The sequence below is a fragment of the Mustela erminea genome, chromosome 14, assembly GCF_009829155.1.
Source record: "Mustela erminea isolate mMusErm1 chromosome 14, mMusErm1.Pri, whole genome shotgun sequence".
Taxonomy (NCBI): Eukaryota; Metazoa; Chordata; class Mammalia; order Carnivora; family Mustelidae; genus Mustela; species Mustela erminea.
The window spans coordinates 36,492,798-36,505,065 of record NC_045627.1 but is presented as its reverse complement, the minus strand read 5'-3'; the positions used below and the strand labels follow the sequence as shown (position 1 = coordinate 36,505,065).

At 50.4% G+C, this 12,268-nt stretch overlaps 1 protein-coding gene across 1 annotated transcript in view; it reads right to left on the bottom strand.

Moving 5' to 3' along the window:
• Positions 1-41: 41 nt before the first annotated feature.
• LOC116573066 (core histone macro-H2A.2) overlaps positions 42-12,268 on the bottom strand; it is a 41,441-nt gene continuing 29,214 nt past the window's right edge. The window contains exons 3-9 of the mRNA XM_032312702.1: positions 10,807-10,913; positions 8,883-9,080; positions 7,744-7,854; positions 6,165-6,264; positions 3,339-3,428; positions 2,453-2,627; positions 42-770 (exon numbers count right to left, since the gene is read on the bottom strand). Of these exons, the coding sequence (XP_032168593.1) occupies positions 605-770; positions 2,453-2,627; positions 3,339-3,428; positions 6,165-6,264; positions 7,744-7,854; positions 8,883-9,080; positions 10,807-10,913 (947 nt within the window). The 3' untranslated portion in view covers positions 42-604. The remainder of the gene's footprint in view (positions 771-2,452; positions 2,628-3,338; positions 3,429-6,164; positions 6,265-7,743; positions 7,855-8,882; positions 9,081-10,806; positions 10,914-12,268) is intronic.

The window sequence follows — 12,268 nt, the reverse complement described above, 5'->3', positions numbered from 1 at the left end:
ATCTTCTTCTTTTTTTTTTTTTTTCCTTTCATTTTCTTTTTCTTTAAAAACAAAATAAAACAAAACAAAAGCCTGAAGCAAAATCTTTTTAGGAGTAAATACAGATGTCATGGGGGGGGGCACTAAAAACAGAAAAGGAAAGCACCAGTAAGACGCCTTTCTCATGTTCTTCTCTCTGCCCCCGAACACAGACAGCTGACAAAGCCCAAGTCACTTTTATGCCCTCTTCCCTTGCAAAAAGGAGAAACGAGGTTTTAAGAATTTTGAAAGGATTTTTTTTTGTGTGTGTGTGTAAAAGTCAATGCTATAAATCTAAAACGAAGTCTGTCTTTTAAAAAAGTTCTAAAACAACAGGAAGGAAACACATGGAAAGAAACCCCTCGTGGAGACCTGGTTGATTACAGATGGAGGCTCTTTGAAACGAGAATAGAAAAGGCAGAGGGCTCGTTCCGTGGGCAGGCCCTGCTCTGGCAGCCCCCGTGACCTGCTGCCCTCCGCTCCCCTGCCGTCACCCTTCCTCTCTCCTCTTAAAAAAGAAACCCCTCTCCTGTGACTTGGATCCTCCTCCGATTCCCGTGGGCCACCATGGCTGGGCGGGGGGCGGCTACTTGGCATCGAGCTTGGCCATCTCCTGCACGTAGATGCCGATGCTCTCGCTGTCAAAGAGCAGGAAGTAGACATTCTTCAGCGAGGACGAGCTCGAGTCGTCAAAGTGGGCTGAGATGGCTTTGAGGGTCACCTGGGCGGCCATCTGTTTGGGGAAGCAGTTTCTGTGTTGGAGGGAAAGAAGAGCTGATGTCACTTTGGTTCCCAGGACCCATGGGATAACTTGGCCCTCAGCCCCGGGGCCGGGGGCAGCACGGTGCCTTCTTATTTTGGCACCAGGCCTTTTGGGTTCTGTCTCATGGGGTCTCCCTGTGTGCCCGCAGGGCCGCGGACCACCTCCTTTGAGCCGAGGCAGAGGGGCAGCCTGGGACGGGGCATGCGGGTCCTCCTCTACGGGAGCCACGCTGGCTGGGACAGGTGCAGTAGGCTCAGCCCAAGTCATAGGGACATAGGAATCCATGTCCCCTGCCTCCAGTCGAGCCGGGCTTTAAAACCATGACCAGCTCAGCACTGACATAGCTGGTGTTCTAGAATGCACAGCTAGTTTTTCTGAGTGCCCTCGAAACCGCTGCATGGTGTCAGGTCGTTGGTGAAAGGGGAAAATGTACGCTCACTGCTCCCCTCACGGGCCCCCTATGGACGTGCTGCTGTAATCTGCGGGGGGGGGGGCTCCAAGCACCCAGTGGAGATGCGGCTGTCCGCCAGGCTGGGCCATGGCAGCAGCCTCCGGGGACATAGCCATCGTAGTTGTCTGGGGTTGGCCACCTAGCCCCCTCCGGCAGGGACGGGATGAATCCGCTAGACAGGAATTCTCATTTGCCTGTGGTGTCCCAGCCCAGAACATCACGATATGCGGGCCCGGCCACACAAAGACTTCATCCTGCTGTGCCTCTGGGCCAGGCTATGGAGACCCCATGCTGCTGGGGTGGGGTAACAGCAGGAAGCAAGGCCTCACCATGACCCTCAGAGCCTTCCCCTCAGAGAACATCTTGGGTATGTAAATCCTATCCGTGTTACAGAGGGCCATCTTGTAAGAGAGAGCATGTTCAAAATGGAAGCAATAGCTCGATTTGACCGTGAGGGTGACAGGAGAGGACAGGCCACCTTGTGAGGACAGACAGCCTCATTTCCTATCTGCTGTGGCTCTCGTACTCAGCTGCGTCCATGACAATTAGAACCAGCACTTATAACTCCCAAAGCAGACCTTTGGTGGGAGCCTGTCCCCTCTCTGGGAGTGTCTGTGAGGGCTGCAGCCTCAGCCTCTCCTCCCCTCCACCCCAGCAACACACGAGCCCCCCTGGCACTCTGAGGTGGTACTTTTTTGTGGGGCGGGGGTCCGAGACTCTGCACTCTAACACTCTAACACAGCAGAGTCAGTGCGGCCCAGCCATTCGAATAGCAAGACATTTGAGCCTAGTATTCTTTTAAGGAGGCTCCTTGACCAGCAGAGCCCAAGGCGAGGCTTGAACTTGTGACTAACTCTGAGATCACGACCTTAGCGGAGATCAAGGGTCGGACGCCTAACCAGCTGAGCCCGGAGCCTGGGGTTTTCCGATCACGTGTTCTGACGGGGCAGCCACTGGGGATGTGGGCCTTGACCATGGCAGCCCGTCAGAGAAGCTCCGCTCCTGGCTCCTCTCCAGCGCTGCCTTTCACACTGCGTTTCAGAGGCTGGAAACTGGGTTTCTGGCCCAATGACCAGGTCAGTGTGCTCAGCTGCGCTAGCAGCCCTCGGTTGTATCTTCTGGATTGGCCAGACTGGGTGTGACTGTGGGAGAGCCGCAGGCCGCAGGCTGAAAGGGGAGAGCCGTGGCCGCCCGCTGCCGCCTGGAGGAACTCGTCTTACCTGCCGCTGGGGAACGGTGGGAACGCCACGGACTTGAGCTTCTTGTCCTCGGCTGCCGACAAGCAGTTTTTGATGGTCTCTTCAAGCTGTTCTTCACATTTGTCCGAGCCCCACTGAGGGATGTGACAGTGGATGACAAATTTGGCTGCAAGTCCACTGGATTGGCTGACGGCGGCTGGGACAGGAGAGAAACATGGCGGGTTATTTCCTACACCTTCCCCTTTAGCCGGGGGCCGAGGCTGGACCTCACGGAAGCCTCTCGGCTGTGCGCGCTTGGGGCAGTGAGAGAAGCTCGCTGGGCACCATTCTGTGTCTCTGATGGGACTGGACGGCTGCCAGAGAGCAGGAGCCCTGTCCGGCCTGCCATGGGCAGTGGACACCAGCTCCAGACGAATGCGTCAGCGGCCCTCACTTGCTCCCACTGGCCGCTAGGGTGGGCGACCTCCTGACTGTGGTTCCCAGTGGGAGGTACCCACCAGCATCATCTCTGATGGCTGAGTGGCCTGACCCCAATGTCCCCCGCCCCGTCCAGATCCCTGGAACCTGGGGGCGTTACCTTACATGGCGAAAGGGGCTTTGCAGAGGTGAGTTAGTGAAGACCTGCAGGATGGATTATCTGGGGTTATTGGGGGGTGCCCTAAATGTAATCACCTGGGTCCTTCTAAGCGGGGCGGAGGGCGGTGAGCAGGGAGGTCAAAGGTAGGAGCAGTGATGGGAGGAGAAGGTGACTGGAGCGACGCGGCCAGGAGCCAGGGAGTGGGGCGGAAGTGGGTCTCATCTTGGCTGTGGTGTGTTTTGCTTGGCACACGGCGTGCTTGAAGCAAGTGATGCTGGCTGGGAGGGGGCTGAGGCTGTGCTGGGAACCAGGGCTCGAGGCCACACTCACCTTCAGCAACTTCCAAAGGGCCTTGGGATTTGCGAAGCTCCTTTACCGTTTCTAAGAACTCTTTGCCGCCAGCCTTTTCCAAGGCCTTCCCTGAGGAAGAGAACAAGGGAAGCCATCGCTATTGTCCTTTCCAAAGTCATTGGCCACACCGTGTCACATAGTTTCAGTAGGTCAGAAGACAAACCCACCCACCACCCTGAGAAAGCAGGAATCGCGCTTGCAGTGGGAGTCCTGGTTGCCAGTGGTCACTGCTGGCCGGGGTCTTGGCTTTTGTCCCACAGGACTTGGATTCTAGCAAACTCTTTCTTTTTTTAAGATTTTACTTCATATTTTCGAGAGAGCTCGCTCTCCTGCGAGTGGGCAAAAGGGCAGAGGGAGAGCGCAAGAGAGAATCTCAAGCAGAGGCCTCCCTGAGTGATATTTGATGACATGACTTTTTCTAGTTGTGATAATGGTATCGTGGTGATGCTGTTAAAAAGCTCGCCCCTATTCTGACATATCCACGGATTCGATGGTGTGAGGTCTGGGGGCTACGGGTGGGAGGCACTGAAGCAGCCTTGGCTCTGGGTAGATACGCTTGTAACAGGGTGTGTAGGGTTTATCACGCTCTGCTGTTTCTGTGTGTGCTCGAACTTTCCTGTAGTAACACACAATGCTTTATAAAGAATAACTCAAAGGGGTGTTTGGGTGGCTCAGTCGGTTAAGCGTCTGACTCTTGATTTTGGCTCAGGTCGGGATCTCAGGGTCGAGAGACTGAGCCCTGAGTTGGGCTCTGCGCTCAGTGCGGAGTCTGCTTGGGATTCTCTCTCTCCCTGTCCCCAGTCTCAATTTGTATGCGCACGCTCTCTAATAAATAAAATCTTTAAATAAAATAGACTAAACCAGGGTCTCATCTACAGGGGATGACTGTTTTGGATGATGGTCGTGGAAAATGGAATCATGACAGCAGGGCCCCCTTCTAAACACAGAGCAACAACAACAAAAAAGACCAGCACTCACCGGAGTGGTGAGCCCGGCGCTGTGCTCCGCTTCATCCGTGTGTGACCCTACTCTTCACAGCGCCCTGTGACACAGGCGCTATTGCTGTCCTCACTTACAGTGGAGGAAACGGAGGTTCTGAGAGCTTAAGAAACCTGCCTAAAGTCACACAGCTAGGAGGTGTTTTGTAGAATCCAGGCCTGAGTTTTTGCCCCAATACCTGTATCCTTTCTACCTTATCACCTGCCCCGCCACTTAAAAAAATAAAAAAAATCACAATGACTTTCCTGATATAAAAATGCAAACTACAGAAATGATACAGTAACACACTGCTACTCGTTTTGTTTTCAAGAAGCTAGGATATATGTCAAAACAGAGCTTCCGGCTAAAGCTCTGTCAGGGCGGGGAGGGGGTTTGTCTTTCCACGGGGGTGGGGAACGAGGGGAGTTCAGGGCAGTTGGTAGGACCAGGGCTGGGTCTGAAGAAGGAAGGAGAAATTTTCAGGTTTTGTGTGCAAGTCCTGCTTCTCCCCATTGTGGTTCACCCGCCCCCACCCCTGAGGCTGTCCTGTCTCCTTTAAGCAAAGCAAGTGGCCTCTGATGCCACAGGGGAAACCTGAGGGTGCCCAGCATTCTGGGACCCCCGGTGTTGCCACCCAAGGCTGAGCTGCCAGCCTCTGCCTAAATCCCAACCTCAGAAGCAAGCCCAGAACCCCAGGGACAAAGCCCTTTCTTTCTTTGCTCATTTTACTTTTTCACTGGTGAGCTTAAGGCACTTCGTCTTCTAAAAAATGGCTAAGATAGTGGTCACCCAGAAGGCTACTATGTTCAGTGCCCTCAAGAGCTTACCCCCCACCCCCCGCCAGTTTCATCCAGCCAGCCCGGAGCAGCTCCCTTCCCCACCCGTGGGGCAGGTGGCAGTCCCCTGAAAGGTGACTCAACACACAGCCGCATAGACAACTTTGTCCAGATGTCCGATTCCTTTTTACGAAAGGTGTTAATTTTTAAGCTCAGAATAAGTGTGGAGGTTTACCCAACACACGTACAACAATGTTTACAGCAGCATGACTCATCATAGCCCAAACTGGAAGCCATGCAAATGGTACCTGCGGTGGAAGGTCAGGATGCCGCCAGAGTCCACGGGGGAGCCAGGAAGAGGACCCAGCTCCAGCCCTGCGTGACAATACGGGTGGATCTCACAATACAGAGTCGGGCAAAAGATACAGAAGACGACTCAGGGCATGACTTTGTACAAAACCCAAAACAGAGGACAGCCATCTGTGCTGTGAGAAGACAGGACAGTGGCAGCACTTGGAGGGAGGGGACTGGGGCAGGACAGGAAGGGAGAGTTCTGGGGTGCTGGTGAGATTCTGCTCTGTGATCAAGGTGCCCACTGCACACTTGTGTTCACTTAGAGGAAAAGTCATCCAGGTGTGCCCTAACGAGCTGGGTTTTTTGTTTTGATTTTTAAGAGACTTTTAAAAAGATTTTATTTATTTATTGGTCAGAAGAGAGAGGATGTGCACACAAGTATGGGGAGCATCCGATGTGGGGCTCGATCCCAGGGCTCTGGGATCATGACCTGAGCCAAAGAAAGTCGCTTAACCAATTAAGCCACCCAGGTGTCCCTAATGATCTGTTTTTATAGAACACCTCAATAAACGTTTCAGAAATACACTCAGATTTAAAAGAAAATTCATTATTTTCTAGTAATGCTGTTTGGGGAGATGCAGGGTGTGACACGGTTCCACCAGGAGAAGGTATCAAGTCGACAATGATCCACTTCAGAAGGATGTGCCCAAGCAGTGGGTGATGCTCTGGCCCCTCTACCTGAGCCTCGGGACCTTACCTATGTCTTCCTTGAGGTCAATTTCGGCTGTGGTTGGGTGGACAATGCCCTCCACTCTCATGGAGCCAATATGGCTGATGTCACTCTGGGTCAGGGACAGCTGCATCAGGAAGGGAAGAGGGGAGAGTGTGGGAAAGACCAAATCCAGTTAAAGTCTTCACATTTCACGTCCCATCTGTTAATTCTCATGTTTATTTGTAGCGAATGTCCGCAGAAAGGACCGGGGCATGGAGTGACTGTCAAGATTGCCAGGTGTCCGGCCTTTGGTGGGCTCTTCGCAGCTCAGTGGATTTAGTTTTCACTATGAGGACGGCAGCATGCGACAAATCTACCTCCTGTTCCAGGAGCAGGAACGGGCCCTCACCTCGTCTTCTCTTCCCTAGAGCTATGCCTCCGTCTCCCAGTGCTGGGGGCCTTGGTGTGCGGTGACACACAGTCTGAGCGGCTCCTAGGAGGGAAGCCCGGGCTGGCTCTCCCCCTCCCCGCTCAGCATCCCAATTCTACCCAGAGCAGCCTAGACCTCTGGGAGCAGGGACGTGCGGCCGAGGGACCTCACTCAAGAAAAGTGATGGGCTCCGGGACCCTGACCTGCCTTCCTCGGGCCACCTTGCCTTTGGGGGGACCACATTCTTGGGGCTACACTGGTGAAATGCTGCCCTAGGTGCGCACAGCTCAGTGGAAAGCAGGGCATTTTCCACTGTTTCCCCTGTGAGCACGACAGTCACGTTCCCCTAGGTAAGGGACAGAAAGCTAATTGTCACGCGGCCATAGCCAGCCCCTGCAGGGGACCTCAATGCCGCCTCTTTGCTTCCCTGTGCTCATCAGTGAAAAATGAGGAACCCGCCCCAGGTACACTCTTCTCGAACATGCTCTTCCCATCTGCTGCAGTCGCGGTGGATCCTTTCACCAGGCTGCAAACATTCAGCTCCCGGAGATGTGATTCACTGACTGTTTCCCTGTGTGTGTCTTACTTCAGCCCCGTTTGACGTGGTAGATAAATGGTCTATTCTGTAAACTTTATGCTAGTGGGAATGAATTATTTGCATGTCTGTCTTGGCTGCCGCAGACTGTTCAAACGCATAGCCCTGTTTGTTTTCTTTTTGCAGTCTAGAAAGGCAAGCAGACTGAATTATTGGCAAATAATTCATTTCTAACACCGGGGATGTTCAGGAAACATCTATTTCTATTTTCTTTTTCTGATAAATCACATCGAACCATGTCCAGCTGGACTCCCAGAGCTGTTTGAGAGAATTAGCTGAGGATGTTTTGGGCAGGCCCAGGAATGAGGGGGGCGTGGGGGGTTCCCGGCAATGGTGCCATTCTTTTGCCTGACCTGGAAGCTTCTCTATCTTTGTCTGACCGATGGAACCATGTACACTTCTTGGTGCTAAAGAGCATGTTGATTCTCACAATACAGACCCTGTCAAAGCCCTTTAGTCTAAACGTAAATAATTCAAGATAGAGAGAGAGTCCTTTTGGGGGAGCAGGGATAAAGGAAGCATCATTGCTTGTGGCAAACAGGAGGTCATAAAAATGCAATAGCGTTTTTACTACAGCACATCACAATGGTCTTTATTACCTTCTGCCCTAGAACAAGGCTCTTAGAAGACAGAATGGTGAATCCATCCCCTGGCCCATCTTCGGAGGTGGAATTTGAAGTTCCTTCTTTATCGCTGTCCTTTGGTTTGGACTGTTGGTAGAAATCAGAAGGACAGATGGGAACTAATCCAGAAAAAGTCCCAAGTGGCGTTATTAAGTTCTTCCTGTGGCTATTGACCACCTTGGATGGGAAAGGAAGTGGTTAGGTGTTCCTTTCAGTGGAGGGAAGCAAGGACAACGACACGAGGGCAAGAAAAGGGCACTGTCCCAAAGAAAGAGTGTTAAAGGAGTTCACAGGTGCCTGTATTCCTCACTCAAATCCGGACACAGGTGTGTTATTCTTGTCCTCCGCAATGCCTACAGCTTATGATGGCAAGCCTCAGAGCGAAGTGGGGTCATTCCTAGCCCACTGTTCAACCTCCCTTCTCCCTAGGATTTCCCTGGGGCACGGAGGCAGCGGAGTGAACCCGTACAAACCTTTTGTGTTATCACAGAGGTCTGTGGAATGGAAATGTGACAACCCTTGCAGCAGCGTTGTCCAGTAGAACTTTCAGTGATCACAGAAATGTTTTACGCCTATTGAGCACTTGAAATGCGGGTGATGTAACCAAAGAACCGGATTTTTAATCTGATTTAGTTTTAATGAATTCCAATTCAAAGAGCACATGTGGCTAGTGGTTCTGGTACTAGGCGGCCTATGAAAGTCTTACTCTGTAAATGGTATCTGGCAGCTGTGGCTACTTAGCACATCTCACTGGCTAGACCCAGGGGACTGTCTGTGGCAGACACACAGTCTGTAGGAGACAGAGGTGTTTTTGTGCACGGTGAGGAGCTCTAAAGAGAAATGATAAACTCCAGGCTATCATCTCTCACTTAAGATTTTGACGGGGCCAGTGGAAGCATCTGGCAATGTGAAGACCACCCGTGCTTTGGCTTTGGAAACCTCTAGTAGACCCTGCTTGGTGGTTTAAGTTCTTGTCCAAGAGGCCCCTTGCCATTTTCTCCCAGTGGGGAGAGTCCCCAGCCCATCAGCGACGCTGGCTACACCCTCATCTTCTGACTGTTTCAGCTTCTCCTGTTCTCTGAGAGTCCCTGGCTCACACAGTAACCTGGGCTCACCTTTTTGGACGTCCGTGGTTTGGCTGCCTTAGATTTCTTGCCTCCCTTCTTGCCCGATGCCGCCTTCCTTCCCCTTTTCTCCGGGGGAGGGGAGAGGATAGTTTCCGACTTGCCTTTGGTCCCTCGCTTTTTGGCCAGAAGTTCGGGGTGAATTCTGGGCAGGACACCTCCACTGGCGATGGTCACTCCTTTTAGCAGCTAGAAAGAGAAACGTGTGAACTGAGGCAGCAAAGAGCTTGTTGATTCCAGATTTAATACTGTTCTAATTGATGGCAAAACAAGTGTTATATCTGGCCTTTGCTTTCCCAGAGACACTGTGTGATTAGTGGTTTCACTGGCTTTCCTGTTTCACCGGTAGAGCGTGTCTCTGTAGGTATCCAGGCATCCCATGGTCTCATACAGAAAGCAAAACAAGGAAGGCACAAGGAAAAGGTGGAGGGGTTGCAGCCAGCAATGTTGCCCAGGTGTGGAATTCTAGACATAAAGGAGGATAAAGAGCTTTGCAGGTAGAGAGCTTTGCTTGACAAAACTGGGTTCAAAGGTCCATGCTAGGGCTAGACCCAGCTAACAACAGATCAGTGGTCTCCATGCTCTGGGGATCATGCATTCCATCTGTAAAGTACGCTGGACTGTGCGCCTCTCCATGTTTACTTTGTACATAACTGACATGTGCTGCTGCATTAGCACAGTCTGCACATCCCAAAACAGCTTGGGGACTCCAAGGGTGGTCTGCAGCCAGGACTGGCCCATAGATAGGCAATTACTGTCCAGGACAAGAAAAGTACAGATATGGCAAGGAAGAGCCCAGAAACTTTTAAAGCAAGCTAACAAAGGTATGGTATATCTACTGGATCAAATAGCAAAGAATTGTGGCTTGTGGTTTGTATGTTTTTGTTTTTTTATTTTTTATTTTCATTTTTTTTTTTAAAGATTTTATTTATTTATTTGACAGAGAGACATCACAAGTAGATGGAGAGGCAGGCAGAGAGAGAGAGAGCAAGAGAGAGAGGGGGAAGCAGGCTCCCCACTGAGCAGAGAGCCCAATGCGGGACTCGATCCCAGGACCCTGAGACCATGAACTGAGCCGAAGGCAGCGGCTTTAACCCACTGAGCCACCCAGGCGCCCTTATTTTCATTTTTTTTAAAAGATTTTATTTATTTTTTGACAGACAAAGATCACAAGTAGGTAGAGAGGCAGGCAGAGAGAGAGGAGGAAGCAGGCTCCCTGCTGAGCAGAGAGCCTGATATAGGTAGGGCTCGATCCCAGGACCCTGAGATCATGATCTGAGCCAAAGGCAGAGGCTTTAACCCACTGAGCCACCCAGGCACCCCTGTTTTTGTTTTGTTTTGTTTTGTTTTTAAATGTTTCTGGCAATTAGTTTTTATTGTATTTTTGGAAATTATCAGCCCATGATGGACTGGAAATAAGAGCTGATTCTTCACCACACACAGTTTGAGAAGAAAATGATTAGAATAAAAATTCTTACACCATCCACCATCCATCTCACATTTCCCGGGGGAGGCATTCACAGCACTTGGTAATTAATTCTATGCTAAGAAGAAGATTCTCCTGCCCTCATCAGAATAAATCATCAATAAAATTCAGGTGAAGAAACCATGAATAGCATCTCTGCACTGTATCTTCCCCAGCCACACACAGAGCTCGCTTATAGAGAAGAAAAGGTCTGGCAAGACCCAGAGTAGGTAATGGGTTTATTCCAGAAGCAATTTTCTCTCTGAACAACTGAGCTACCAGAATTGGTTCTTCTCTTACAGAATCTGAAATTTTCTTTCTTTCTTTTTTTAAATTTTGTATTAATATGCTTGGGAACTGTAGCAGGAATGATAACATAGCCAACCAGGTCCACGAGCCGTTGTGTGTCCGGCAAACATGGCTTATCGTGGTGTTTCAGACAAGACGTACCTGGTTGAGCTCCTCGTCATTGGCCACTGCTAGCAGGATGTGTCTGGGTGCTATCCGGGCCTTCTTGTTGTCCCTCGCGGCATTCCCAGCCAATTCTAGAATTTCCGCTGAAATCACAATGGAGAGTTAATAGGCAATCACAGAATGGGGTCTGAGATTTCTAGAGCTTTTCTTTGGAAATGGTCTTTGAATGTGATCACACTGATGCCATTGTGAGTTTTAAAGCCAGGGCCTGGAAAGAAATCCAGAAAGCTGGAAAGAACTCAGGTTACAGATGATGACAATATTTTAGCAAGTCCTGCTCTATGATCCCATGGCAGTCTTCCAGTGGCCCTCGACATTAATTCTCCCTCATCTTTCTTAGCATCTGGACCGCTGACATTTTGTTGAGCCCACCATCACAAGAGAAAACGGTGTTTCCCAACCTGCCTTGTTGATAACTGTGGTCATGTGACTAGATTCTGGCCAATGAGAGGGAGGCGTCCTCCCGTGCAGTACTTCTGGGAAGTGTCCATCAATGGCGGGACTGTGCCCTCCTTCCCTTTCTGCTGGCAGACTGGGGATGTGATGGCTGGAATTTGGCCCAGAAGAAGAACAAAACGGAACTCGAGTCTCTTGTGATGGTGGAGGCTCCTGACTGGCCTGTCCTTCCTCCTGGACTGTCTTCTTTTGTATGAGAGAGAAGTAACCTCTCCTGTTTAAGCCACAGTCAGCAGGAGCTAATGCTGACCAGTATGGAGCCCTAACACAGGACTGGAGTCTCTTCTAGTCTCAGGAGAGCAGGGCCATCTCTGAAGAGGATAGTGATGTAGGCAGAGTCTATCTTTGATGCCCACTGGGACAACTTCCAGAATCTCCTTTTCCTCTTCACTTGATGCCCCAGGTCCCTCCTGTCCTAAAGGAAAGTGAATGGGAAGAACTAACTCGTACTCTGGGATGAGGAAACGTTTAACCCGGAAAGTGAATTCTGAATGCGGGATACCTACAAGGCTTGGAAGGAAGATATTTGGGGTTTGGGGGGTTTCCACATATCCCTCAGGATCTGACTTTACCAAACATGTCATTTGACAAATGTGAAAGGGCTGATAAAGAGGAATTTTCCTACAATTCTCTTATATGTCATCAAAATTTTTAGTCAAAATTAAAAAAAAAATCTATAGAATTGGATCATACCATCTATATGCTTTCTTCCTTTCCTCTCTTTCTTTCTTCGTCAACTTCAGACGGATGGTCTGCTCATCAAATTTGTCCACCTTCGAAAGTATTAGTGAAGCTTGAAGGAAAAATTCCTTCACTTAGAACGCTAGAGGCATGTGCCAATGTGTTGTCTTACTGACACTGTGGTGGCGAAGTGTGTGTGTTGGGAGAATTTGCTGGTATAATGGCATAAATACTAAGCTCTAAAATTAACAGGCAATTCTGTGTGAGTCTTTACAATCAACCTAATTTCAAATAAATAGCA